Raw genomic sequence first — 27,849 nt, 5'->3', positions numbered from 1 at the left:
CTCTAAATCAAATCACAGCTCCCATGAAATGAAGTTTTCTGGATGCAAACGGCTGCCTGCATCATCCATCACCACCCAGCTCGCAGCATGTCACTCTTGGGGTCACCAAAGGTCAGCATTTGCCTTTTTCAACCACTCACTGTCACCTTTTCCCTGTTAAGAAAAGTACCTCAGGAGGTGACAACTGCACTGAAGGCTCACTGTGTGTCCCTTCATGATCCTGGCACTGGTTCAGGGTACGGTTTAGTAACAGGGAGCAGGAGCTGAGCGTGTTGGTCTCTATTATTAGCTCTGTGCTGGGTCTCCTGATGGATGGAGATATTAGCTGGGTTATGGACATATTGATTTCTTTGGGTCTTTTTTTTCCTTTGTTTCGTGTGTGAGAGCGGCTCAAGGAGGAAATCCAATGCGTGCCTGCCTTTTGGCTTCCTACAGGAACTTCCCAAGAGCCGAAAATCAATTTGTGGCAGGCAGGATGTGCAAATCACCCCAGCAGAGCAAGGAGGGTGGGTGATTTTCGGCGAGGGAGGTTCCACACTGTGTCTGCTGGGACATGCAGCAGAGAGGGGCCAGGGCAGAGTTGGGAAGGTCTCGCCTGGAAGCTGCCACCTCTCTGCATTAATTAGGGCCGCGTGGTGAGCGGGTAATTAGATCTCCTCAGCTGCAACGGGCTGGCACTTGGGCCCTATCAATTATCCCTGCTCTGGACGAGGCACAGAGGGCCACGGGGGTCGGTAATGAAATGCGGCTGCGCTGGGCATGGCTGGGGGCAGGAGGGGTGATGGGGCAATGGCTGCACCCATCTCTTTGTGCAAGTCCTCACTTTTGCTGAAGTGGCAAACTTGGGGCACAGGATCATCCTTTCCTGGCAGTTTGGTTTACCCACCTTTGCAGCACCCACCTTTTCCCGAGAGTCTCCCTAAAAAAGCAGTTTATTTAGCCCCACTGCGGTGACAGAAGCAGCATTGGTAGGGATGAGGACACTGGGCAGCCCATTTGGGGATGGGGATGAGCTGATGGTGGTGGAGTTTTTCTCCTTGTTCTCCCTCCCAGGGCCACCAAGTCTCCCCGTGGCCATGCGGTTCTGCCTGTCCCAGCCAGCCACCCTGGGGCCGGCGTGACTGTGACATCCTGCCTGTCCTTTTCCGGGTAAGTGTCCATGGGGTGACAGGGGGGATGCTGGGGCTCACCCGTCCTGGAGGGGATGGAAGGGACATCTCCTTTCCCAGCACCACCTAAAACATCAGCCACTTGTGTGATGATGCATTTACCTTCCCTGTAATTAATTTTAAAGTGGAAAAGGCCAAGTGCTGACTAAGCCAGGCCTGCACCCTGCATCCTGTAGAGCATTTCTCTGAGCTTGGGAAATGCCTCCTTTCCCTACTTCAAATTAAAAGAAAATAACGAAGGGGTAAAGCAGGGCTTCCTGCAGGTTCCAAATCAAGGCAAATTCTTGGGAAATGTGGAAAGGCAGGCAGGTGCAAGGGGTGCTGTAAGGCCATGCCTAACATCTCTCTCCACTTCTTCCAGGTCCAACGCCTCCGTCACTGAACGTAAGTATCCCCTGGGTGCCATGGCACAGGGATGAGGGTGGGGGCTGCTTGCCCTTTTGGTGCCCAACAGGCAGCTGGGGTACAATTTCTGGGCTCAGTCTGTTGTGGATTTTCGTCCAGGAGGGTGGAAATCGTCGGTTTTGGCTCAGTAAGGGGGGATGTTTTGCCAGTGGGCTGTAGGGTGTTTAACAAAGATCCCGAGCCAGAGCAGCAATGACAGTGACAGGATCTGATGCTGTGTCTCAGGTGTCCAGCTGGGGAGAGAGGAATGAGGATGCAATATTTTGGGATGCCTTGTGGGCATCATGACCGTGATGTGATGACAAAACCATGGTAGGTGAATTTTGTGTCCCTGCCTTCCAGAGTTTGATGGAGAACCGGTCGGATGACAGCGGGAACTGTTGTTATCACTGGGGGAATCCTAGCAACAGTGATCCTACTGTGCATCATTGCTGTGCTCTGCTACTGTAGGCTACAGGTGAGTGTTCTCCACCTTGCCACCCCCTCCTTGCACTGGAAAAGGCTCCCCAGGGCAGTGATCACAGCCCCAAGCCTCCCAGAGCTTAAGAAGTGCTTGGACAACACTCTCAGGCATGTAGTGTGATTTTTGGGCTGTCCTGTGCAAGGCCAGAAGTAGGACTCAATGATCCTTGTGGGTCCATCCCAACTCGGGATATTCTGTGATTCTGTGCTCCCCAGGCCAAGGTGCTGCTGCAAGAGGGGTCTGGATGGGCTTTTTTTGCTTGTGATGGGAGGGAGTTGAAACCTCTTATCCACCCAGGTGCTGCAGTTATGTCCTTCCCTCCCCTAGGTGTGGCGGGTACTGCCCTGAGGTTTTCGAGGCTCTGCAGCACTTGCTAATTGAGGTGCAGGCTTGGCTGGGTTTGCATTACCAGATGGAGATTTTTATATTGTTTTTTTCCCCTTGTAAATTAAACGAGGAGGCTTTCAACAACAGCTAGCTACAACCTCCTGCTCTTTAAAAGTTAATGTGAAGTCTGTGCCATGCAGCAGTGCCCGTGTGATGAAAAGCACAGTGCTTACTTGGAGCAGTTTCCAACTGGCAGGATGAAATACCTTCCTCCTGCAGACCTCACAGGGGGATGAGGCTGAGTTCCCTGGTAGGTGCCTCCTGCAGCACGCTCAGGTCCAGGTTTTGTCTGGCTTCTGCTGCTTCACAGGACCCAGGAGTGATGGAGCAGATCTGCAAGAGGCCACAGAGGGTTCCTCTGGCAGGGGGATGAGGGGAGTGGGGATGTGGCAGGACTGCCCCACCGGCTGCTCCGCTTCCCCTCATAAAACCCCTTCCCTTCCCTGCAGTACTACTGCTGCAAGAAAAATGACTCCGATGAGGAAGAGGAGGAGGAGGAGGAGGAGGAGGAAGAGGAAGAGCCCGACCTGCCCACGCACTCGCACCTCGTCATGTGCAACGCCTGCAGCTCCCGCATGGCAGACGGGCAGGGCAGCCCCGCGCCGCCGCCCAGCGAGCTCAACCAGCACGGGGCTCACACCTACTGCCCGACCTGCTCCCCCTACGGCTCCCCCTTTTACATCCGGACTGCCGACATGGTGCGCAACGGGGGCGAGAGGGTCGCCTACACCCCCGCGTGCTACAAGGAGATGGGGCCGCCCCTCAACATGGCCACCCTGCAAGGCTACACGCTGAGCCGCCACGGCCTGCTCCGCGACAGCTTCCCGAACCCGCGGGCCATCAGCACGGAGGTGTAGTCACCATTACCACTAGCACGGGGTGTCCCCAGCCGGCGCCCGATCCGGGGAAGGGGCTTTTCACTTGTCTTTGAGGAGAGGAGCCCGAACGCTCAGCCCGAAGCCAGCACGGTCCTGCCGAGCTGCCCGGCACGGCCAAGCCTTGCGGGCCAGAAGGGAGCGAGACCTCGAAGGGCAACGTTGAACCGGCCACCTCCGAACCCATCATAAGTGTCATTATTATCTACTCTCTCTCCCAAAGGGACTTGTCTAACGAGGGCTATGTACAGTACAACCTAATTTAAATACCCCAGGCTCCCCCAGCTCCCTGAGCCCAGTGAGGCCTTCGGTGTCCCCACGTAGCCACGCGAGGTGATGCCCACTGCCTCTGGCACACGGAGCGACGGGCCGATCCACCTCCAGCTGCTGTCCCCGGTGAAACCCAGCACCAAGCAGCACTCCTCGGCGATGGGAAAGTGAAGAAGGGAAGATCCAGGTCATCCTGCTCCCCTCGTACTGCGTCAGTTGCCACTAGCAGTTAGCTTTTCTGTTTGAGTGTAAGATAGGGCACTGTCTCGCAAGCTGCTTTGGTCTTCACACGTGCTGAAGAAGTTCAGGACATGAATTTAGGTCACTGCTGGGGGAGGCACAGTTCCTCGCAAAAGCACTCACCCACACAAACAGGCACAGGCCGGTCCTTCTGCGGCCAAAGCCCCCACCTCTTCTACTCTTCACAAGCTTTCTTAGGAACAATTTTAACTTGGACCCATGAATATGGCAAGACTTTACTTATGGGAAGAATTGAATCCCTAAATGACTGCAGTTTTGGTCACCTTCAGCTTTCAAAGCCCCACCCTGACAGCTCCGACAGCCAGAGGAAGGTTGGCTTTAGGATGGATTTTACTTTTGGCAGCAACAGCCTAGCCCACTGGGTCATGTCTCCTTTGCAGGGCCCACGGTCTCCCACGAGACTGGTGTTCAGGTGGTCCGGATCCCCCTGCTTTTGCTTTTGAAAGAAGAGGGTGCAAGACCCAAATGGTCTTGAACATGTTGTGAACATGGGTTCACCGGCGCTGCAGCTGGCAATGACAGCCAGTGACTCTGCCTTTCCACAAAAATGAATGTGGGAAAGTTTCTTCATCCTCCATAAATCAAATTAGGTGAAAAATTATTAAAGGGACATCTCCATCATTCCCAGGCACTTCCATAGCAACCAGTGCAGGACTGCTCAGCTGAGCACTTCCCATTCACAGCAGGGGAGGAGGGACCAGGACAGCGATGATCCCTGAGGATGCTGTTGGAGGCAATGGCAGGAAACACTTGCCATGCCTTTGCAATAGGGTAGGACTGTTCAGAAATGAGTGGTGGGGTTTTATTTTCACCACTGCAATTTAGAAAACATCCCGCAGCTCACAGAATTTGGACTTAACCTCCCCATTCACACACAGAAAACATAGGTCTCAGCACAGAGACACATGGTACACCAGCCTCCAGTGTCCACATTACCAGGCAAAAGGCTGGTGTACACACTGGACCTGCCCATGGATTGGCACCTCTGATCCTCTGATCAGAAGAAAAGAGCCAGACAAAACACGGTGATGGGCCTTGTAACCAAACACCTTGCCCCAGCCTGCATTTTACACACACTTCTGAGCAAATGTTATGCACCATCTCCCCCACCTCCAGCCCAAAAAGACATTGCATTTCCATTATCTGGAGACTCGGTCCGGCTGCATCACTTTTCGAGTCTCTTTCCATTCTCCAAATAGTGATAGCAGGTTTTAATGTCCTCTCACATTAAGGGCAGGCAGGAGGGAAGATGAAGTTAGCAGCAGCAAAGCTCTCTGGATCCCACTGGTCGATAGTCTTTAGCTCCTACTGCCTCCCATCCAGCCAGTGCTCCTCCCTGAATATATGGTCGGTAACTGGAAGAAAATCTTGGCTAGCTTGATAAATCCCATTTATTCCCACTAGAGCATCTGCTCAGCTAGGTCTCATCATGCTGGGAGCCACAGGAAGTTAATGTGTCCCAGCGTGGTCACCACCAGACAGCCCCATGATCCCAACCCCTTGGTGGGCACAGAGCCAGCACAAGGACACGGTGGCTCCTGGCATCCAACTCTACCTCTTGGCACACAAAAAGGCTTTCCACTGCCATGGCAGCGCTGTGACCTCCGGAGGGTGGGAATAACACCCTTCTGTGGGTCACCCTTGTGGTGAAAGGAAGGCCACTCCATTGTCATCTTCGTCACTCGCAAATTAAGCATGACCTGTCACTGGCTAATGAGGTGCCAAGGCTGGGGAGGCAGTTCCAGAGCAGCCAGATGGCCAAGATGAGGGTTGGCTTTGCAGCCAACACACGCCCTGGGTCTGGCATGGCTACAGGGAAATGGATAAGTCTGGAAGGGCTGGAAACACAGGGGATGCAGCTGAGGATTAGAAGGTTGGGGAGCTGGTGGAGGAACAGGATGGGGTAGGGGCAGGGATCCCAGATTTTTTCCACTTCAGATTCCTCCTGTTACTATTCTCTGTCTTTGTTGCTCAGCTATGGGTCCAAATTCAATGTCAGAAATAAACGAGGACTTTGAAATACAAACCAAGAGTGGTTTCTGTTCTTTTGGCAGGCAACATCAAAAGGGCTTTATCCAGTGCTGCCTGGAAGCTCTACTGGTGCAAGGATTTTTCCTCCCCACCCTTCCTGCTCCTGTTGTGTCCCCTGCTCCTCCCTTGGCTCTGGCCTAGGCACATGCATCCCAGATCCACAGTTTTATAGTTTATCTCTTTATTGTGACACAATTTTTCGGTGTGTTTTGGCAGTTGCCCTCGTAGTAGGAAGCCTGCAAGGGCAGAGCAGAGGGATGCTGCCATCCACGCCCTGATTTGGGCTGGCCTTGGCACCTCACCGCCTCCAGCCAGCACCCTCAGAGATGGTGACAGCAGGGACAGGCTCTTCCAACCCACTTCTCAGTAGCTTTCTAGGCACTGATGGTTTGTCTCATGTAAAACCCTCTTGGTGGAGAGGGAACAGTGATGACTAAGTTGTAGGAATCCTTCCTCGCTGAGCAGGCTGCATTTCAGGGACTGGCTCCACAGCCAAGCCAGGTGGGGTGGCTTCAAGTGGAAAGTCTGGCTCGAGGGGGCTGCTGCCCCTGAACTTGGAAGGGAAGTATGGCCTGGCAGCACTCAGGGTGACTTGAGCCGACAGGACCAGCAGCAGGCTTTCCTGTAGTACCAGTGAGAGCACAGCTTCACCTTCAGCACCAGCACACAGTTGGCTGTCGCTTTGTCTTCACAGGCATCTTCTGGGGAGAAGCAGCACATGCAGAAGAGGTTAAAAAGGAGATAGACATGGACAGAGCCAAGGGCTCCTCCACCTCCCTGCCCTTCCAGACGTACCTGGTGCCTCAGTGGGGCAGGGCTGGAGCTGGCACATCTGCCTGGCCTCTGGTTTGGCAGCAGGGTCACAGCCCTGAGCCAGCACATCGCCCTGGTAGCACTTCACCTCCCGCAGTCGCACACCAGCACCACAAGTCTTGCTGCACTGTCAGGGTAAAAGAAACAGGAAAGAGAGTGTTAGAGGCATTTTCTATTTTTCTGTAGCTCCCAAGTTCTTTCTTCTACTGAGGTCTCCCAATCCCTGCTTTAGAGACTGTTCTTGAGGAGGTTTGGGTCAAATGCCATGCTGATCTCAAGCTTACTCTCCCTTTTTTTGCTGGAGGAAAGCATCCCTGAGTTGGGGTTGGGGCAGAGCACAGGTAAGTTTGCTTTTCATCTCTTTATTGCAACTCAGAACTACTTTTGTTGGGAGGGTTGATGCTGTAACAGAAAATGGAGAAAATGGCTGCTATAAGCCAGACCCAGCTCCCCTGACTTCCCATTCCCTAAATGCTCACGAGTTACCATCAATGGAAAGAGGGAAAGACAGAACATGGACTGCTGGCAGAGGAGGAGACATGGCTGTATCCTGCATGCCTGGAGTGCAGTGCAGGCTCTTGCTTGAGGCAATAATCCCCACGCTCCAAGGTTTTTTCCAGGCTGCATGTGCCAGTCCCTCAACCTGCTGCCAGTTCTGCAGGAGAGCAGAGCTCAGGGTCCCATCCAGATTCAGCAGATCCTCGGCTGCTACAGCACCTCAGCACAGGTTCTGCTCCACCAACCAGGGCTACATGGCCTTCCCCAGCACCCCCAGCCCTACCTGGGACCAGGAGGTGGTGAACCACGTTGAACACGGCCTCCTGAAGCAGGCAGCTTGTTCCTCAGGTTTCGGCGAGGCCTCGCAGCGCCTGTCGGGGTACTCGCGGTACAAGCCGTTCTCCAGCCCCGCGCACAGCACCACGCGGCTCTTCACCCCTCGCCCGCAGCTGGCGTCACACTGCAGGGAACAGCAGCCTGGTGACACACCAGCTCGAGCTTCAGGTGAGATGGCATCCTGCTCAGAGGGAAGGCTTGATGCCTGTGCTAACAGCAGTCTAATTGGGAAGTGCTGCCCAGGTCACAGGAGCAGGGGGTGTCTGCAGGTTTCGCAGGGAGCAAGGACAGATGCTGGTAATTAGTGTTCAGCTGAGTTCACCTTGGCTGGCCTCAAGAGCAGCTACCACAGGGGGCCTGTGCAGCCAAGGTAAGACTACAAGAGGCTGTTTCTGTCTTATTTTATGTGTTTCTTATGTTCTCAAAAACCACCCATCATATGCATGTAGCAACCTACATTTTGGAGTACCACCAAGCTTTGTGTGGGCCCAAGGGGACCAAAGTGGTGCAGTGCAGGTGGTGTGCACAGACAAGCACTGCTGAGCCCAGAGCTATGCAGGCTTAGCTGGGAGGGCTCATTCCCTCAGGACACCACCAGGAGAAGCAGCAGAAGGCAGAATCTGCTCCCTGTTGCCCTTGGAGGCAGTTGCCAGCTTGAGATTTCACTGCTTTGAGCCCTTTTTCACCACAGCAGGGCCAGCACAACTGGCTTGCATCCTCCCTTAGTCATCCTGAGAACTCAGAGCTCATCAGCTGAGAGAACACAGCAGAGAAGCTGGCACAGGCAAAGATGGGGAGCTCAGCAGGTCTTTCAGAGCTCAGATGCATTGAACAGCCGAGTCACAGCTGAAAATGGCACTGCTGGACTGTGTGTGACCCACAGGGAGGGCCAGAGCAGGTGAGGGTTACAGAACTGCCAGGTTTAACCAGTCTCTGCCCATCACTGGTGCTGGAGGAGACTCAGCTGAATGCAGTCAGCAGCTATAAAGGGAGCAAAGTGAGAACAGAGGCCTAGCCATGATGGGAGGGAAGAGGGCTTGGCTGCTTCTCTTAGTTCCTAGAAACCTTCCTCCTCAGTGCTACATGAATCCCTGTTCTGCTTGAGACTTCAAAGAAAAAGCCAAAGCCCCACCACTGACTCAGTGTGTTTCTCTGGATACTTTGGGATTTGGATCAGCTTGTATGGGAAAGCCTAATGTCTTTAGGCTTTGAGCAACAGAATGAGAGTAAAGAAAGGGGCAAGACACTGTTGGGTGGAACAGAGCACTGAGACTGTGTTCACCGGAGTGTAATCCCTGAGGCAAGTACACAGTTATGGTCTGGATGTGACTTTCAGCTCAGGGATCTGGGCTGTGGTTCAGCTTTACCTCCAGCTGTTATTTATCAGAGACGAGGCTGGTTTTGTTCAGACCTTCTCTTTAGTGGTGGGAAGCTCACCTCTCTGGGGGTGAGTGAACAAAGCCGTGCTGAGGTGTCTGCAGCTGCCAGGTGGGAGAGCAGGAGTTTCCTTGGGATATTGCTGCCCTCCAGTGGGGCTCCTCGGGAAGGCAGCAAATGCCACAAACTTTGGGGTGTTCCATGGGGTAACCCAAGGACAAGCTGATACTCACTACTCCTTCCGTCTTCCTCAAGCTGGGACAAGGGCACAGCTCCATGTCTGGGGGTCACACTACACAACTGTGCTCTGCCAAGGGAACCAGGCTCCCACCACATCCCGTGGAAAGGAGGGCTGAGGACACAGGGCTGGGCTTGGCTTTACCTGGTCCCACTCCTGCTCCACCCAGTGTGCAGGGCAGTTCTTGTCTCCACACGGGTGGACAGCCAGGGGCTTGGTGGCCGGGTCACACTGTGAGCTGGAGATCACCTTGCCCTCCAGGTTGCGACACGCGATGAAGCGGCTCATGCGCCCCTCGCCACACGAACCTGAGCACTTGGAGAGAAAAAGGCATTTAGACACATCAGAAAGCAGGCAACTGGAGGGGTCAGGGTTGGTGCTGCCAGGAGAGCGAAGTGCAGAGTCCAGCCCTGACACTGGGACTGTAGCACTGGATCCCAAGGGGCTTTAGAGGTTTATTTGGTATGGGGCTTCCATTCCCCAGGTGCTGTGAGCTTCCCAGATTATTGAATGGAGCTCAGCTCACAGTTAACCAAAATTTACAGCAAGGAGACGGAAAAACAGAGGTTATTTTAGCTTCTTCAGCTTGGCCTCTGCCAGAAGAGAGCCAGAAGAGAGCAGCAGACCCCCAGACTCACGGGGCCCCAGTCGGAGGCAGTCCAGCGGCGGTCGCAGGGGGGACCTGTGCATGGCTTCTCGCTGCTGGGCTTGCGGGACTCGTCGCACAGCAGAGCTTCCACGGAGCAGCGCACCTCCCGCTTCATGGTCCCCGGCGTGCCACACCGTGCTGAGCACTGCAAGGGCCACAGGGAGTCAGCCCCGGGGCTCAGGAGCAGAGAACAAGGGTGGGGAGGCAGCTGTGCCACCTCCCGTTTGCCTCCTGCTGCTCTAGGAGACAGGGCAAGGGCCCCAGTGGGGACAGAAAAAGGTGTGTCCATCTATATCTTTGCTGTTCGTCTACTTTGGGACCTAAAGCTCCAACACTTCAATGTGTTGATGCCTAAACTGCTGTTCAGAGTCACAGGGCCACAACCCAAGCAGGCTACGGGAGGTCAGTCAAAGGGACTGCAATGGGCTGTTAGTTTTTCTGTATCTCCACAGTACTGTTTCCCTATTTGCCCTCCGTTTGGATCCTCTGGAAGAGGAAGCTTCTCGCTGGCAGGGCTTTCACTTGGTCCATGTCCTGCTTGAGAAGCGACCTTAGAAAAAACATTTTGCAATGCCCTTTGTCTGCTGAGCAGTGCCAGAACAGGGGAGCTGCCAATAAAGGCACTCTGTGTTTCCCCAGGATGCAACTGGTCAGGGGTTCCCTCAGCACCCAACACCTGCCAGCCACCTTCCCCCAGGCCCCATTCCAGCCCTGGGAGCAGAGCCTACCTCAGACCACTCGGAGAGCTCCCACTGGGGCCCACAGGCCTTGTTCTTGCAGGCTTTCCTCTCCATGGGCCTGGCCAGCCCCGCTGCCTCGCAGAGGTCGTCATAGACGGAGCTGTCGAAGCCTGGCGCCAGCATCTTCCAGCAGCGCACGGTGCGGTACTGGAAGCCCTCGCCGCAGGTCCGGGAGCACTCGCTCCACCGGCTGGTCTCCCACCTCCACGAGCAGAGAGAGCACAAAGGAACACCCAGGTAAGGGGGACAAGGGGCACGGGGTGGCAGGGCTGTCCACCTGGGGCTCTCTCACCCAGCAGCTGCTGCTGTGGCTCTGCTCATCACCGGCATGTCTGTAAATGCAGTGCTGGCCTTGAAACCAGCTCTGCCTTTAGGTTCCAAATTCTTTCCCTCTTTTTGCTCACAAGGGGATACAAGGACTTCTTAGTTTAAGCATACCTTTCAGCCCAAAAATGGCTGTATGCCTTGAGCAGAAAATGATCCTTAGGAAGACATGTCCCTGTGGACAGTGGATGTCACTTCCACTCACCTCGGCTGGCAGTCTCTCCCTGTGCAAAATTCGTGAGTGGGTTCTGGTCGGGTCAGGGCATCGCAGTAGGATTCATCCACTTCCACGCCGTCGTAGCGCACACACATTGTATAGGAGGTGCTGATGCCTGCAGAGCCAGCAACACCCTCAGTCATGCTCCATCAGATCCAGGAGTCTCCTCTCACCATCATTAAATAGCTGGAGTGCTCACTGCGTCTGACACTCTCCCTGTCATAAAAAATACCAGGATTCTCTCCCTCAACAGCCCAAAGGGACCTTGCATGATCCTGAAGCTGAACCTACCTGAAGTGCAGGTGGAGCTGCAGGGGGCATAAGCTGAGACTTTCCACCGATACATGTCAGCCAAGCTGATGTCATCGTGTCCCACAGGGCTCACATCAAACTCATTACTGTGGAAAAAGGAGGTGGTGTGAGTAAAAAGTGAAAAAAATTGCTGTAAACATGAAATATACAGAAATTCCTTCTTGCTGTCTTTGGTGATGGGAAGAAAGCCAGTGTTTCTGCTTTCCATTTCCCCCACCTTGGACAAGGCAGACCACTGATGAACAGAGGGTAAAGCCTTGATCCACCTCCCGAATTCAACTAGCAAGGAGGAAGCATCATTCATAGTGAGTCTTGTGTATATCATGGTTTGTCAACCACGTGGGTGGCCTCAGCCTCAGCTTGTATCTCACCTTGAGAGGCATGGTTTGGGTTGGAAAGGGAAGCTCTCATATCATATAATGTGGTGGGGAGGGTTCTTATGTGGCTTGCCAGAAATATTTAAAAGCTGGCCCTCAGTCTCCTGCCAAATGTTTACAGAAGCTTCGGAGGCTGATGTGCCCGGAGGAATGGGACAGGAGGCATATGACATGGTGGTAAATGTGTGTATGTGATGTGCTGTGGACTCCTGGCCTTCTTTACAACCACAGCAGCATTGGCCTTGCAGGTCCTTCAGCACCCATTTAAATGGATCCTGAAATATGCTCCAAGAGCTTCGTGTCAGGCCGGCTGTAACAATGAGTCTTTGGAGGAAGCACCTACAGCAGCTGCCATGGACAGACACTGGTGAATGGGGACATCAAGGACAGCAGGGAGATTCCCAGAGGACTGGCCTGGCCCTCCCTCCCCAACCAACCAACCCTGATGTGTTTTGCCCAGATCAGGTGCCACCTTTCAGTGCCAGGGGCTCGCAGAGGCACTGCCTGGCTGATGTCCCCAGTTGGGCTGGGCCCAAGCAGAGGGCTCTCCACAGATGCCACCATGCTGTAGTTGGCTGCTTCCCCCTGACTCCCAGCAAACGCCTCCACCTTCAGGTCCTCCAGCACGTTCTTGCGAGCTGGTGCTTTGTGGAGGCCCTGTGGCCAGCGGGCAGCTCCAGCCCAGAGCCCAGCTGAGGAGTTCCTGGAGGCCAGCCTGGCTGCCAGGGGCTGCAGCTCCCTGCAGAAGGCAGCGTTGTGAGGGTCGCGGTGGCACAGGCGCCTGAGGAGACGGAGCCTGGAGGACGTTGCACGGCTGCTCTCTGGCAGCTCGGGTCTCCTCATGCTGTAGGGCACGGCTGTGCTGATGGAGATCTGGTTGAACCTGAGAGCTGGAAGAGAAATACAGGAATGCTTTAACTATACTGGATGGGTTGTGCTTCAGCATGCGGCTTTTCACAAGGCAAGAAACATTCAGTGCTCAACCTAAAAACCGTAGATTTCCACCAGGGAGCACCAACAGGCTTTAATTACCCTGACCAACCCCTCACTGCCCAGTGCTCTGGAGCTCCATTTAAGCTCCAGTCTGGGCTTTCAGCCCTGGGCCACACAATGTTGCAGGTGTAATTTGCTCCTGAATTGTTTGGTTCTCCCAGATCAACCTCATATTTGACTTGTCACCTTGCTGTCTCCGGGTGATCACTGCGCTGTTGGTAGGCCCTGCTGCTGTCACTGTCCCTCCTGCCAAGCTCAGCTGCCAAGGGAATGCCCTGCCTCATCCCTATTGTCACCACCCTCTCCCAGCCTCCCCTTCCCTCACAGAACCACTGACCCTTGCATCCCCTGACAGTCTCCACCCACTATTACCCATCCTTCCCTCCTGTCCACCCTGATGCTAAAGCCACCTTAGATTTCAAGAAGACCACTGGGGGATGTCTGCTTTCAATCAATCAAATGGGGGAAGGAAGAACAAAGCAACCAACCCAACTCTGTTTCTCCACCAACTGCTGCTGCATCCTCTTCCTCTCCTGCTGCATTTGCATGGTAGACCTGTCTGACCTGAAAGTCATACTTCTCCTTCTCTTCACCTTGCTCCCAGCCCCAGTCCCGGCTCTGACTGGTGGAGTTGGTCTGGAAGAAGTGCGGGGCACCAAAGTCTAGATCTTCTTGCCCTTCTCTTAGAGGGAGCTGATCACTGGTGTCATCTGGTGACAGGGACAGCCACGTGGCATTGAAGTCCTGGGCAGCTCTGGAGTTGGCTGGAACAGGGTGGCTCTGGCTGGTCTCTGGCAGGTGGTGATAGAGAGGCCTGGCGAGAGCAGGGGCTGCAGTTCGCAGCGGCGGCGTCCGCGGGACAGTGTAGTCGTAAGTTATGTGAGGCATCTTCCCATTGAAGTTATAGTACTGGTGCAGGAAACAGGGAGAAAACAAAACTGCTTTCATTTTAAGGGTATTTTAAGGAATTTCCCAGAAGCCTTTTCTAGCCACGTCCATCTGATGATGGTTGTTAAGACAAGACAGCATCCTCATAAATCCAAATCCTCCCACCAAGACTGTGTGGCTTCTTTGGCCCATCTACACATGCAGGTTTGGCTTAGGAACCAGTTTACATTCCTGTTATCTACAGGAAACCCTAAGACTGGCTCCTCACATACCATGGCATTCAGAGACTGGTTAGTGGGCCCGTGAGCTATGATATACTCCAGCCCGTCCGAGTTGAGGCTCGAGGGCCGCCGGTACTTGAAGATGGTGCCAGCTACCCTGAAGTTCTGGGGGTTGTCAATGGCAGAGTTGCCATTGAAGAAGAAATGCCCAGATTCATCTGCAAGTGCTTCAAAGAGAGAGAAAACAGAAAAATGTGATGCTCTGCAGAATTCTGGAACTGAGGAGAACAAAGAGCCCATGAATGAGAAAAGCCCAGCAGAAACAGAACCCCAGGCCCTGCCCACAGCAAACTTGGATTCCAAACATCTCTCTTGCCACTGGAGATGTGGTAGCCTTGGTTTTTGGAGAGATGAAGCACCCCTGTGCTACCCTGGAGGAAATGCTCTCTCACAGCACAGGTGGGAGTGCACAGAGCCTCCTCCCAGGCAGCTGAACTGGGGTCTCCACACCCATCCAGCTCCTCTGCTCACCCAGGATGTTTTCTGTCTTCCTGCGCTCAATGATGAGGATGTCCATGGCACCAGCAGGGATGTTGGTGATGAACACATAACCTGAGGAACAAAACAGAGGTTCAGGAGACCCCAAGGACAGAATAAAAAGGTCTGGGTGGGACAAGTGTGTTTGTAGGGGGGCAGCACTGCCCTTTGGGAGCAGGGTGCCAAGGACCTAAAATGCATGTTGCACCAGTCTGTGAGCTCTCATCCCAGCTGTCCTCTGAAATCCCAGCACAGATCACCATTAAGGATGTCAGTCTGAGCCCTGCTGGGTTTGGAGTTGGGAAGGAACTGCACAATGAAACAGTCTGGCTTTGGGGGTGTGGATGAATGTGCTTTCACACTCCTTCTGGCAAGAGCATGGAAAAAAAGCTTAGCAGTGATCAGGGCTGATGCTGAACAGAGGGTGGAAAAAGACCATAGGTCCCCTCAGCTCCTGACTCCATGGAATTTCTCTCGGGAGTAACATAAAAACTGACCTTTAAAGGGAGAGGAAATAAGAGGCTCTTTAAGTTGCGTGGTTTGGCAGTTTGTCTTTCCTGCTGGAAATGCAGGTCTTGTCTGTTCTGTAAGATATTATGAGGGCTGGAAAGGGAGGCCAAAACTGTACCCATTCTGCTACAGGGGGCAACACCATTACCCCTGCCCTGGAAAGGGGCCTGGGTGCTTTTCTGGTCTGGTGTTTGTAGGGAGTGAGGCAAACTAGTGCAACAGCAACAGTGTGAAATGTTGTTCCAAAACATCCTCAAACCACAGTTAATTAATTACTAATGAGCATATCACAGTCCATTCCTCCTGTGGGTGGACTGTACCCCAGCCTGATTTCAGAGGGGACAGTCCCTCAGCTGTGCCACCCACAGGCCTGGGGAAAGCAGGAGATTAAATGCAGGCTGAAACAAACGCTGTGACCCTCATCATAGCTTCAGTTTCAAACGAACACGTAGCCCAAGTAAAAGAAGATTCATTGATCCCTTCATATTATCTGAGGTGGGCAAGATGCCAGAATCAATAGGAACAAATAGATCCCCAGCTGCTTCCTGTTGTAAAGAGGTGAAGGGAAATCTTACCAGTCTAATACAGAGCACATCAAACCAATCTCCTGTGATGATTAAGTGAGAAGGACAAAACCCAGGTGTTTAAGCAGGGGTGGTGGCACTCCTCAACCCTTTCCACCCAGCAGCTGAGAAGCTCCTACCCATGTTCAAGCCAGTCCCCCTCCATGGCAGCTGGTGGTAAGAAGTAGCAGGTGAAGTCTCCAGACTGGTAGCAGGGAGTACCTATCTGTGAGATTGCCTTTCGGAAGCTGCCCGAGACGCGGTGGCAAGTGCTGCCGTCCCCTCCACACACCCTGCATCTGTCCATGGTCCGCGGCGAGTACAGGCTGCCGTCACACCCGACTGGCTGCAAAGGACACAATGAGAGAGGGTTTCCTGGGGCCAGCTTATCTCCACAGCACGGGGTCTTTCCCAGGAAATGCTCCTGTGCTCTTCTGGGGAGGTTCTGGGCGGGTGTAAGGAATGAATCCAATGCCAGGCCTTGGTTTTGATCCCCTGTGGGGACCCCTTGGCTTTGTAATGACCAGGAGGTCCAGCCATGCAATTACAATCCCAATTTCTCTACTGCTTCCTCCCAGAGCCTCACCTCACACTTCCCATTGATGCAGACCCCTTGATAGGTTCTGTCCTTGCAGGAGGTACCATCCTGTGCTCGGGCCATCAGCTGCCTCTCTCCACTGCGGGTGGTGCACTGGAGGTCACAGGGCTTGTTGGAGATACTGGTGTAGTCATCTGCAGGGACAGAGGGTCACCAGGCAGGTCAAGGTGCCCAGAGATGGGCAGAGAGGAAGGGGACCTTCCCCTAATCCCTACTGATGGTTTGATGGCACCTTGGATGTTCCTGCTACTTGAGATGACACCCCAAGGCTGCAGATTTTACAGCAGTGAGGGGGAAAGGGCGTGAGGCTGCACTGGGGACAGTGCCAAGCAGAAACACTTCTTGCTGGCAAACCCTCTTCCTTGACCTGCCCTTGTAGTGCCATCACTGTGCCAGATATGGGAATGTGCATCAGCAGATCCCAGGCCACACATAAATGCACAAGAGCAAAAAAGGGGCTGTAAGAGGGACACTGACTGTGTGGGGCTGTGGCCAGCTGAGCAGCTGGAGGTGCAGATGTTCCATGTCCCCTTGGCAGCTAATGGAAAATCAGGTGAGTCCAGAAATGGCGTAATATCTTAGGTGAACTCAGTCTGGGCCTCAAGGGACAACTTGAGGACAATCTGGGCCTCAAGGGACATATTCAAGTGACCTGTGTGAAGTCACTGTGCAGGAAATGTATCAGCATCCTGTTCTGAACAACCCAGACCAGCCAGGAGCATCCATCCCTTGTCCCCTGGGACTTTACTTTTCTGTGCCCAAGAAGATCCTGTGGGTGTTTTCCTACCCTCACCCCTTGTGTGCAGTTGTGAAAACCCACCTGGATAGAGGGGCATCCAGTGGTAGTAGCGCTTCCCAAAGGCTTTGGCATTGAAACTGGAGCACTGCTGCTGTTTGAAGCTTGCTGTGTTGGCTGGGCAGGGCTGTGGAGGGAATAAATGCAGTCAAACAGCTCCCTATCTCACTGCTATGCTTGTGACAGCTGCTTGTCCCTGCTGCATCCTTGCAGGATGAAAATGCCCTGTCCACCCTGGAAGGTACTGGTGATGAACTTGGAGGTGCCCTAACACAGGCAGACAGGCCAGGCCCTCATTGCCAAGGGCCTCTCAGAAAACTGCATTTAACAGTCCTGAAAAAATTCCTTCCAGAAACAGGAAAAGAATACTGGAAGAACTACATCCCTCCCCTCAGCCACAAGAAGTATGTTTTTACATCCTTTTGCCCCATCTCCCTGTCCCAGAGAGTAGAGCCCAGCTCCCATATCCTCAAAGGCACAGCATGCACCACCCCAGGAGTGGATCATATCCCTTGTCTCCATCCTCTAAAGGACCAGTCCTATTCCGAATGCTGGTGCTTTTGCAGCTCCAAGTGGGACTCCCTGAGCCCCACATCCCCCAGTGAGAACCAGTCAGAAGTGGATGTGGTTCTCACCTGCTTCTGGCACAGTTGATAATGCTTGGCTTGGCCAACACACATGGTGCTGTTTGCTCCCTGGGGCATCTGGAGCCTGCAGAGCAGAAATTTCCAGACATGAGCTGGAGGTCTGTGAAGTACTGAGGTACTGAGGATGATATAGACCTAACTTCAGTGGGAGAAACAAGGCAGGTGTTTTATCAGAGCAGAGCTTCCTGGATCTAGACTGGCCAACACCTCCTCTGGAACACATCCTCAGTGCTTTTAGATGGGCTGTGATTTTTGGCTACTCTTGTTTTTGGGGCCGGTTGAGCAGAGAGGGAGTAACTGCAGTATTGCCACCCCTATGTCCCTTCACCTCTGAGCTCCAAAGAGCTGATGTGACCAAAAGACAATAGAACCTGAAGGTCCATCACTCCCATGGATGTGTCCAGGATTTGCAGTGATTTCAGAATCGACTGTGCAATAGGCAGAGAGATGGTGCCTCTCTTGGGACTGGTCACCCCAACAGACTATCAGGGCAGGCTTGGTACAGGTGATGGACCAAAACCATGGGAATTTCTCAACACTTGAAGCTTTTGCTCCGGCCAGCATGAGTTATCCGGGAGATACTGGACTGATGCAAAGACAGAAGAAAATTCTTGAAAGCTGTGAAGATGTATGGAGAATGGCTGAGACCACAGGTTAAGGCAATAAAGTAATGATCTGCAAAATCATTTAGGCAATGTGTAAAGATCTGCATCAGACAATGTGTTAACAGCACTGTGAATCTAGGATACAAGGAACACCATAAGCATATTGAGGCTGGACTGGATGGAGGTACTGCAGCTGTCCCTCCAAAGCAATGCTTTACATGACACAGGCGGAGCCTAAATTTGCAGTAAAAGACTTGAAAATGCCATGCCTTTCAGAAGCAGAGGCTGCCTGCAGACTCAGGCAGAAATTGTTTCCTGGCCATACCTGGCTCACACTCAAGCTGTTCACCTTATAGCTGCAGAAACCTTTGGGCTGAGTCTTATGATGGTATTTCTTTTTTTAAATTCAGATTTGATCCTTGGAATAAAACACCACAGCAAAGCCTTCCCTCCCCAGCTGTGGAGTCAAGGATAGAGCTGGCACCAAGTGGAGAGAAAAATCTCTCCTCTGGCAGCAGGCAAAGGGCAGAAGGGCTGCTCTGGCTGTGGGGGTGTGGGACAGCCCCAGGCTCCCTCCCCATGCTGCTCCCCACTGCTTTCATGGGGTGCTGGAGGGGAGGAGCAGCAGCAGAGACATCCAGGGGCCATATCCAGAATCCAGAGGGAAGGTCCTGCAGCACATCTGGACCCTCACCATGCTGCCAACCAGCCTGCATTAAGGAGTTTTCTGCTGCAGGAAGCAGGGCAGGTCGGGGGCCCTGGTCTGAGCTTAGGAGTGCATTCATGCAGAAGGGAAAGCTCGCTGTGCTGCAGGATGCCCACTCTCATTAACAGCCCAGGAGCCTGGAGGAGCAGGTTACAGAGCTGCTGCAGGAGGAGGAGGAGGGGGAATTGGTGGCAAGGTGGCCCAGAGGGGACAGCAGGAGCTCAGGCAGCTGCAGTTCCCCAGCTCTTCCCATTCCCACAAACCCAGTCTGACTGATACAAGGACTGCAGCAGCTGTGGGGGACAAATGCAGATGCTGCCAGGTGACAGCCAGCAGGGGAAAAAACTTGCCAGCTCTGACGGGATTAAAGAGGGGAAATTGCTGTGAGATGTGGCTGAGCTGGCTGCTGCCAGGAGTAAATCAAGCCCCCACAGGGTGTCTGGGAATATGTGCTCACATCCTCAGCACAGGAACTGGCCACAAATCAGGGCTAGGTTGGTCAGAGCAGCCACAGTAAGGAGGGTTTGTGAAGAAGAGGGGGAGAGGAATAGAGCCAGCCTTCTCCAGCCCACAACCCTGTCACCTGCAGGACTCCAAGAGAGGACCAACCCCTTGCCCCCCATCAGATAAGTCTAGCTGAGTGGGTGATGTTCAGGGAACATATCACCTGCCCCACTGTGGTGTGATTCACCTGTCACCCTTCCCCACCACTGCCCACTCACCCACAGACAACAGCTTTCCCAGAGGCCACAGATGAGGGAATGGCCAACCCTGCAAAGCCAGGATGTTCAGCCCCAAAACACAGGTCTGGAACACCCCATTTCCCCTCCACCACCTGAGAGCTGGCCACGGGCTCAGGCTGGGACACAACTCACCTCTGTCGCAAGCAGTGTCTCTCCCGGGACATCACACCCCCTCCGCAGGACCGGGAGCAGGTGGACCAGGAGCTCCACTCTCCCCACCACTTGGTGACTTCTTCATCCCAGGTGCCAGCTCCATCTGCTGCCTCACTACTGTCCTGACAGAAACAGAGCATGGTCAGCTAGAGAACCTGGCTCCCCACCATCAAAGGCAGCTGTCACCTCACCTGGATGCCTCCTGAACAGGCAGCAGTGGGACAAACGTGCCAGGATCTGAGTCCTGTGGGGCCACACCAGGCTCACATGTCTCAAAATGAAACCTTCCCTCCAAGATTGAGTTCTGCATGGGAAGTGGGATGTGTTGGGATCTCATGGTACAGAAAAGGGCTGTTGGGCTGGACATGTGACAGTAACAGCATCACTCGCAGCCCAGGTGAGGCAGAACAGCAGAGCTCACACCTGAACAGAACAGCTCACACCTGGCTCAGGAGAGAAGGGGAAGTGCTGCAGTGCTTGGGCATGCAGGGAAGCTGGGAGTACACAGGCGTCACTCCTTGGAGCTGCATTTCTATGGATAACCTTCCCTTTAGGGCTAAAGCAGATCAGATTCAGGCTCCTCAGCCCCCAACCCTCCCAAAAAGTCATTTCCAAGAGAGCTTCAGAACCAGAGCCTCTCCCCATGCACCTCACTATGCTCAGAGGAGGAATGCTTCCTCTTCCAGCACACCTTGCTGGGGCTCACTCTTCAAATTTGGCAAACCTGAGCCCCAGCGTGGTCCTTGCAGCAGGCTGCTGTTGGCTGTGTCTCCAAAGCTCCCAGCAGGTAAGCAATTCTGTGGTTTAGTTGGGGTTTTTTTCCTGGCAATATTTTCCTGCTTAGTGTCTGACGGTCTGAAAGCTCCCAGGGACTTTGGCACACTTGCCTGTGCAAGAACTAATCTGCTGTTTACTGAAACACAGCTGTGTGTAGTGTTGAATGCAGCTATGAGTTTAACACAGGACAGTGACTGGAAGGGATTTATCCAGCTGGAAATGCCAAATGTTTAAATATTAACGAATGAAAATTAATAATTAGTGGGTGTGTGAAGTGTGCTGTGTTAAAGCAAGGGCTCAGGGAAGTTGTATCAGTGCTACTGTTAGCAAAACATGCTGGTTTTAGTTGGTTCTGTTGTAAACAACCCTCTGCAAAGCAGAACTGATGGATGTGAGAGAAAACTCAGCAGGGTTTGCTCATCACTAAATGTGCTCTGCTCACTATTTGGACTGACTGTCTCTTGGCTTTATGCTCCTTCATGGTGTAATAAAGCCAAAGTGCTCTTCATCTTGTAGTGTAATTCCTGCCTGAGAACTTGTGTTTCCTCAGTGCCTGCCAACAGCACAGCCTCTGGGCAGAGGAGATGCAGCTGGTTTATGCAAATGTTTTAAAATTTTAACTTAAATGTGCATGATGCCTCTCCTTGATGGGCAGAGCACATTGGAAGAAACCTACTCTGCTGTAAAAAACGCACTGTGCTACCTGATGCTTTGCTCTCTAGTGACTGCAATAGTTGATTTCAAAAACAATGCAACAAAACTCCTTGTTGTACGTGGATGTTCTGGCTGGAGCTGACTTGCCTGACAGGGACCAAATGCTGTGGCCAGCAGCTGAGTTACTCATTAGGAAAACGAAATTAAAAGAAACAGACATGTTTTCAAAAATACCTTTTTCTGTTCTTCCAAATGATCATCTCAACCAATTTCCTATGAGAATTTTTGTCTCGCTGTGTATTATCAGACTGTCAATGGAAATTCTGACTGTGCAGCTTCCACATTTACAAAGGAAACAAATCAAAGGTTTGCCTCTTATTGTAAGGTATTTTTTCCCTGACTCCTCCTATGCTTCCTTGTGATAAACATTTCAAGGCTGGGGTGGAAGAGCCCTTCACAACTGTCAGGAAGGAGAATTCCAGTGATTTATCTGGCATCTGAGTGGAGAGCTCAGCACAAAACCAATTCTTCCATAGCTGGGGGAAAAACCAAAGCTGGTGTCTTATCCTTTCCCTGAGTCCATGAGGCACATGGACTGCCTTTTGGGGACCAAAAGCTGCAATATTTGCATAGCTTTTCCCCAGGTGGCAATAAGTATCTGTGCAGCTACAACCCACAGGATGGTCCTGCCCCAGGAATCTTGAGATCCAAGTGGGTGAGACAGGGCAGAAGGGAAACAGGTGAAGTGTAATAGTCTGTTCTGTTGAACTATCCCCAGATATGAAGCAGGGTTTGTGTACTTGGAGTGGTGCAAAGTTGCAGGCTCCTTTTTAGGCTCTTGGGGTGTTTTGCCTGGATGCAAAGGAGGTGCAAGGAGAACTGAGATGTGGGCACAGAGCTGAGGTTTGGGGGAGATCAGCACCCCTGCCTTTGTGTGCCTCTTCCTCATAGAAGGAATAGGAGACATCTCTGCTCTGCACTGCACCTCTTGGGAATGCTCAGAGCCCAGAAGATTTATGGAAAGATACTAGTCAGAGAGACTTGTTCTTTTAATAAAATGTGTTCCACCATATCCATAAGCCCTGTTCCTGCTTCCTCTCTGCACTGGAGGAATCAATCACATTTTAAGCAGATTGATTTGGCTCTCAGGTTTTCCATGACCAAGCTCCCTTGCCACACCTTCCCTAGGAGTATTTATTTTCTCGTGTAAGCAAGGACAATGCTGAGCTCTCCCCTTATGGCATGACTACATCTGAGTCCTAAGCCTGGTCACATGGAGTGGGAACTTCAGGTACTTAGAGCTGGGGCAGCTGGTTCCAATCTGTGCTGAATTTATTGTCTTGTCAGAAATAAATCTGCACTGACCACGACACACAAAAGGTTCTTGTACAAGTGGTTCTTGGTTTTAATTGGAGTTATATGCATTTTCCAAATATCCAGACAATAAATTAAGGACTGTGGGACAGACTCCAGATCAGATGAGCTCCTAGCTTCAGTTTCCCAAGCCTCTTGACAAATCCCAAGGTGGATTCTGGACAAATGAATCTCCCTCCCCACCTACTCCTCACAGAGGGAGAAATCAAAGGGGCTTGATTTTTAACTCTTTTGCACTGTCCTGGTAATGGGAGATGCTGGAGCTGCTCTGATTAGCACTCTGCTGCAGAATCACGGAAAGGAGCAGAATAGAAACACCAGAGCACAGGAGATGCATGTGGATCTAGTCTTTGTAAGGCTGGCTCTGCCTGGGCTCGGCTGAGGGCTCTGCCTGAAGGAGGTGAGAGGGCCAGGTATGATTCCTTAGGTGATGAGAATTCCCATCCCTAGAAAAGACAGACCATATTCCAGCTCAGCCAAGTGCTCTCCGCAAGAATTTCCCCCGAGGTGCTTGTGGTTTGGCACCTGGTGGTTACAGAGCTGCAGCTCTTCCTCTCTGAGGCTAACCAAGGGATTCCTGTGCCTCCACACCTGCGCTGGAGGCTGTGCACCATCGGAGGGGAGGGCTGCCCTCCCGTCCCCTTGCTGGGGCAGCAGAGCTCTGAACCCCAACCTGCAGGGAGCCCTTCCAGGATAAAATGCCTGTCTCCAGATCTGCCAGTATGGAAGACAGAAACACCACTCTCTAAGCCAGTGTTCCTGAAAGCTCTGTCTGCCCAAGCAAAGGCCAGGCAGCTGCTTCCCCTCTCCCCTCTGCCAAACAAAGGCTGCCACGAGCAAAATGCTTCAGCCCTGCACAGAAGGGTGGGCCTGGCCTGACATCCTATCGGATTTCCAGGTGGCCTTTCTGAAGAATTGAAAGGGATAAAATAAATTCTCCGCTGACTCTCTGTCATGCTCTGGATCAGCTCGGAGCTACGCTGGGTTTCCCAGAAACCTGGGAATAACTGCAATTACCGTGTCGGTGGCCCAGTCTCCTGTGTTGCTTATTGTTGTGCCTAATCTTGAGATTCATTAGAGCCTGGCTCCTGGAAAAAAAAGCTGTCTGGGAAGAGAGACCACAAACATGCCTCCCTTAGCAGAGGAGCTGGGGGGAAGGCTCTCACTGCAGCCTTGAGGGCTGGCCCACCACCGAAGGGCACAGTAGCTGTCGTAAAATGTTCTGCTCAACCCTGTCTGAGAGCATCAGACAACTCGAAACAGCAGCTGAAAATGAAATAAATTCTTCCCAGACCTTTTCCGAGGCCGTTAACTGCATGTCCTCTACCAAAAATTTCCACGATCCCTTTACTTAAGGGCTTCTCTCTACAGCAAACCACACTACTTACTGAAATTCTAAGTAGCTTCAGATGTCTGAATGCCTGGAATGAATGGCAGATTATTATCTGGGAATGAATGACCGTGTTCAACGCCCCTGTTTTGAGTTCCCCATCTCATTCTCTGACTACAACTGTGGTGATAGACTCCACCACAGCCCTGAGAAAAAACAATAGCAGCTGCAATTATGCCCTGATGTTTTACAAAAGAAGTGGTGTTTGTATAAAGCTATTTCTCATTGTGTCATTGTTTTATACTGTTTGGGTAGACTAGATAGCTTGTGTGAGAGATTCAATATTGGAAGCAGACACAAACCCAAATTTTCCCTAGTAAAGCTGTAACAAGATAGCTGAGGAGTTTTTCATAGGGGAAGGTATCCTGAGGTAAAACAAGCAATGCCCAGTAATTTTTAAGGGATCAGGAAGAACAGTAATCTGTGGAAAAATGGCAGCTTGTAAAGGATGTGAAATTGCAGCAGATAAGTAACAGAAATCTGGACACATAATGAGGCACAGATGAAAAGCAAATTAGAAAACCAGTGAACAGAAGCCAGTGGAGAGCTACCAAGTTCTGTTCATAATCCTGCCATGACAGAAAGTTCACAGGCAAGTGCTGCACGTCATTACAAAATCCTTGGTCCAAGCCAGTTAGGTCATTCCCTGCAAGCAGGATAACACACCTATCCTGGGGCAAGCCGGTAGGAAGGATGGAAAACTGTGAAGGGGGAGAAGGGAGTAACAGGCAGTGTACACAAGACATGTCTATCATCAGGTTTTTCAGAGGCACTGAATGCGGTTAGGAAGGAAGTCAGTTAGGAAGTTGCTTGCCCAAACCATGGATTGAGGTTTTCTGACACTCTTTGTATAATGTTTTATATGGAAAACGGGAGGGAGAGAGGAATCCCTGGTTAATCCCCCAACAAGCGTTTTGTGTGCTGCCTTGCACCAGAGATAGACAACAATGAGTACCAGCAACCAGGACAACTTGCACCACATGATCTGTGATCACATTGCTCCGTGAAGATCTCCTGGAGCAGGAAGCCTTCAGGGCAGAGCTGGACACAGACCTGGTGTGTGTTTGTCCTGCCGAGCCCTCCTCCCACCGGGGGATGCCCTTGTCTTAGGTGTTGTGCAAACACAGCTGCTGGGGGCAGGGAGAACAAGAGCAGCCAAGGCTTGTGCACACATGTTGATGGAGGAGTCCATCCAGGTCAGGCCCCAATAAAGGACTTCACATCTGTTTAGCTTGACCTGGCTTGCTCTGCCTGAAGCTTCTGACTTAGCCCTGCAGCTCAGGGGTAAACAGAACAGGCAGCAGATGTGTAGGAAGGTAAAAACAAAGTGGAAGTGAGACACTTGAGCTTTAAAATTAAGACAAACCCCAGAACAGGAGATGCTGCTGCTCCTCAAACCTGAGTTATCCACAGTAGAGCTGCAGTGTCTGCTCTCCTCTGTGTCTAAAATGGCTCATGTAAGATTGTTTTATCCCAGCCATGAGTCTGGGGGTGGGAAACACAACCCAAAACCCTCCTCCTTCAGCAGAGCAGAATTCCCTAGGCAGCAAAGAAATCCGGCCGGGTTCCCCTCGAGGAAACGGGAGCGCCGAGGCACAATGCAGGCAGTGACCCGTGCAGGCAGGGGCACCGCCGGCGCCCCGCGAAGCTGGGATTTCTGCTGGGAAGCCGGGATTTCTGCCGGCCCTGCCGCGGGAACGGGGGCGATTCACCCCAGCTGGGCCTCGGGAAGGAGACGGGACAGGCACAGGGGTTTCGGTGCTGCTGTGAAACAAGTGCCACAGGAGGAGGGCGAGGCTGAGGGGTCCTTTGTGGAGGAGCGCAGAGATGAGGGGAGCGCGGGGCTCTGATGCCTGGACACGCACCCCGTGGTTAGTGGGGAAAGCAGCTGCTGAAAGCCGTGCCCGGGGGGGCGGGAGGGACGGGGAAATCTGTTTGTTTCCAGCCCCAAACTTGAGCCAACCCTCTGCGAGGGACCAATGTGGAGGGATGAACGTGGTGGGCAGCTTTGGGCGAACCCCCAGGGAAGCCAGGGAAGGGCGCTGCTCCCCCGTGGTCCTTCTGGTGATGCTGGGACCCTCCTCATGCATCCTCACACCCCCTCAGCCTTTTGTTAGTGCCAGACACGGCGAGCGGGTAAAGCCTGGTGGGGGAGAGGCGACCAAACCCCCTTCCCAAGAAGCGCACGAGTGAGTGAGGGAGGGAGGGAAGCAGGGGGATCGCGGAGCCCGGGAACCTGAGAGCTGCGGGGAAGGGCGAGGGGCCGCGGGTCGGACCCCTCTCCGTCCCTGCCCCGCCGCGGCTCCCCGAGGGGAGGGAAGAAGGGAAGGGAGGCAGGAGCGGGGGAGGGAGGGAGCGGGGGAGGCTCGGCGGCCGCCGCTTACCTTATCGCCGAGGGGGGCGGCGGAGCGGAGGAGGAGGAGGAGGAGGAGGAGGAGGCGGCGGGGAGCGGCGGCCATGCCGCGCTGCTGCTGCCGCTGCCGCGGAGGAGGAGGCGGCTCGGCGGCCCACCAGCGGCGGCAGCGGGCGCGGCGGGGCCCGCGGAGCGCGGCCCGGCATGGCTGGGGGAGTTAATGACTTTACAACCTGCCGGGTGGCGGGCGGCGACCCGCGGCGCGGCCGCTCGGCGGGGGAGGGATGGAGGGATGGGGATGGGGATGGGGATGGGGATGGGGATGGGGATGGGGATGGGGATGGGGATGGGATGGGGTGGGGTGGGGTGGGATGGGGGCCGGGCGCTCCTCGGGCCCCGCCGCGCCCCGCCTGCCCCTCGCACCGCCCTGCTGCCGCCGCGCCCGGGGCTGGGAGCTCTTCGCCGCTCCGTGCGGCTCCTTCCGAGCGGCCCCGGCACCGAGAGGTCCCTGCGGAGCCACCCGTGCTGCCCCTCGCTCCCGAGCGCAGCTCTCCCTTCGCTTCCTCCCGCACAAAACTCTTTTGCTGCCCGATTCCTCCTTCCTGCCCTCTATGGGCAAGCTCTGCTCCCCAGGGCATCCCTCTGCCCGGGCTGGAGCAGTCTGTGCTCCGTGCTGGGACACCGCTCAGCGTCCCCAGGACACGGGGAGCCGCTCTTGTTGGGGTGGTGGTTGAATCACAGAATCCCAGAATGGTTTGGGTTGGAAGGGACCTTAAAGATCATTTCGTTCCAACTCCTGCCATAGGCAGGGACACCTTCCACTGGACCAGGTTGCTCCGATCTGGCCTTGAACACTTCCAGGGATGGGGCAGCCACAGCTTCTCTGTGATTGGATTGGATTCCTCCCTCACAGGGCAGAATTTCTTCCCCATATCTCTTCTATCCCAGCCCTCTATGATAGAAGCCATTCCCCCTTGTTCTGTCACTCCATGCCCATAACAAAACCATCCTTCCCCAGCTCTCTTGGAGCCCCTTTAGGCTCGGGAAGAGGCTCCAAGGTCTCTTGCCCCCTCTTTTCTGGGTCGCCCCTCGCTGTGCTGGTGGTCAGAAGGCAGCTTTTGGCAAGATGCTGCCAGTATCCGTGCTGGCACCCCTCGGCCCTCCCGGGAGCTGCCCGCTGTGATCCATGGACACCGGCTGGGCAGAAATGGCATCAGGTGTCCCCAGCCCGGGGCGGGCAGCTGGGGAGCAGCGGTTCCTGCCGGCCAGATGTGCTGTAATTAGTGTGGGGAGGCGATCCGAGTCCTCACTGCTCCCTCTCCGAGGGTTTCAGCCTCAGGGTGGAGGGAGGGGAGAGGAAAGACAGGGATGTCAGCGGCGGGGACTGCTGGGGACTCCTGATCAAAGCTGTTTGCTGGCAAGGAGGGGCAAGGGGAGGAGGGGGCGATCTGCTCCTGACCCAGCCGGAGAAAATGAGGGTGAGAAGCACTGACAAAGAACACGGTTGTGTCTACAAAAGCGGGGGGGGTGGGGACAAAAACTTCAGTCAGTCCTGCCCTGCTGCAGCCCCGTGTAATGTCCCTCCGGAGCCAGCTCCTG

The 27,849-nt window shown here is 53.6% G+C and overlaps 2 protein-coding genes and 1 long non-coding RNA gene across 6 annotated transcripts; 2 read left to right on the top strand and 1 right to left on the bottom strand.

Moving 5' to 3' along the window:
* Positions 1-781: 781 nt before the first annotated feature.
* On the top strand, positions 782-6,297 carry LOC146434171 (protein FAM163A-like). The gene is made up of 4 exons (XM_085068596.1): positions 782-1,149; positions 1,531-1,553; positions 1,917-2,031; positions 2,874-6,297. The coding sequence occupies exons 3-4, from the start codon at positions 1,939-1,941 to the stop codon at positions 3,279-3,281; spliced, it is 501 nt and encodes a 166-aa protein (XP_084924722.1). The 5' UTR covers positions 782-1,149; positions 1,531-1,553; positions 1,917-1,938; the 3' UTR covers positions 3,282-6,297.
* On the bottom strand, positions 6,026-26,540 carry LOC146434169 (ADAMTS-like protein 2). 4 transcript variants are annotated; one of them, XM_085068592.1, is made up of 18 exons: positions 26,282-26,540; positions 19,682-19,824; positions 17,484-17,559; positions 16,873-16,975; positions 16,041-16,186; positions 15,677-15,800; positions 14,376-14,456; positions 13,896-14,071; positions 13,224-13,644; positions 12,215-12,632; positions 11,345-11,451; positions 11,042-11,168; positions 10,501-10,714; positions 9,762-9,917; positions 9,268-9,438; positions 7,456-7,632; positions 6,657-6,801; positions 6,026-6,562 (listed from the first exon to the last, which is right to left on the bottom strand). In XM_085068592.1, exons 1-18 carry the CDS (start codon positions 26,354-26,356, stop codon positions 6,444-6,446), a joined length of 2,979 nt encoding a protein of 992 aa, XP_084924718.1. In that variant the 5' UTR covers positions 26,357-26,540; the 3' UTR covers positions 6,026-6,443. The 4 variants fall into 4 exon arrangements, with proteins under 4 accessions (XP_084924718.1, XP_084924719.1, XP_084924720.1 ...); XM_085068593.1 differs by having other exon boundaries at positions 6,026-6,559; XM_085068594.1 differs by having other exon boundaries at positions 19,682-19,819.
* LOC146434170 (uncharacterized) lies at positions 8,412-11,056 on the top strand. The gene is made up of 3 exons (XR_014853851.1): positions 8,412-8,808; positions 10,538-10,749; positions 10,920-11,056. It is a non-coding gene; the product is annotated as an uncharacterized LOC146434170 (long non-coding RNA).
* Positions 26,541-27,849: the final 1,309 nt, after the last annotated feature.

The sequence above is a fragment of the Lichenostomus cassidix genome, chromosome 8, assembly GCF_008360975.1.
Source record: "Lichenostomus cassidix isolate B80296 chromosome 8, HeHo_3.0, whole genome shotgun sequence".
Classification (NCBI taxonomy): Eukaryota; Metazoa; Chordata; class Aves; order Passeriformes; family Meliphagidae; genus Lichenostomus; species Lichenostomus cassidix.
Note: the sequence above shows the minus strand (reverse complement) of the source record. Positions and strands in the feature narration are given on the sequence as shown.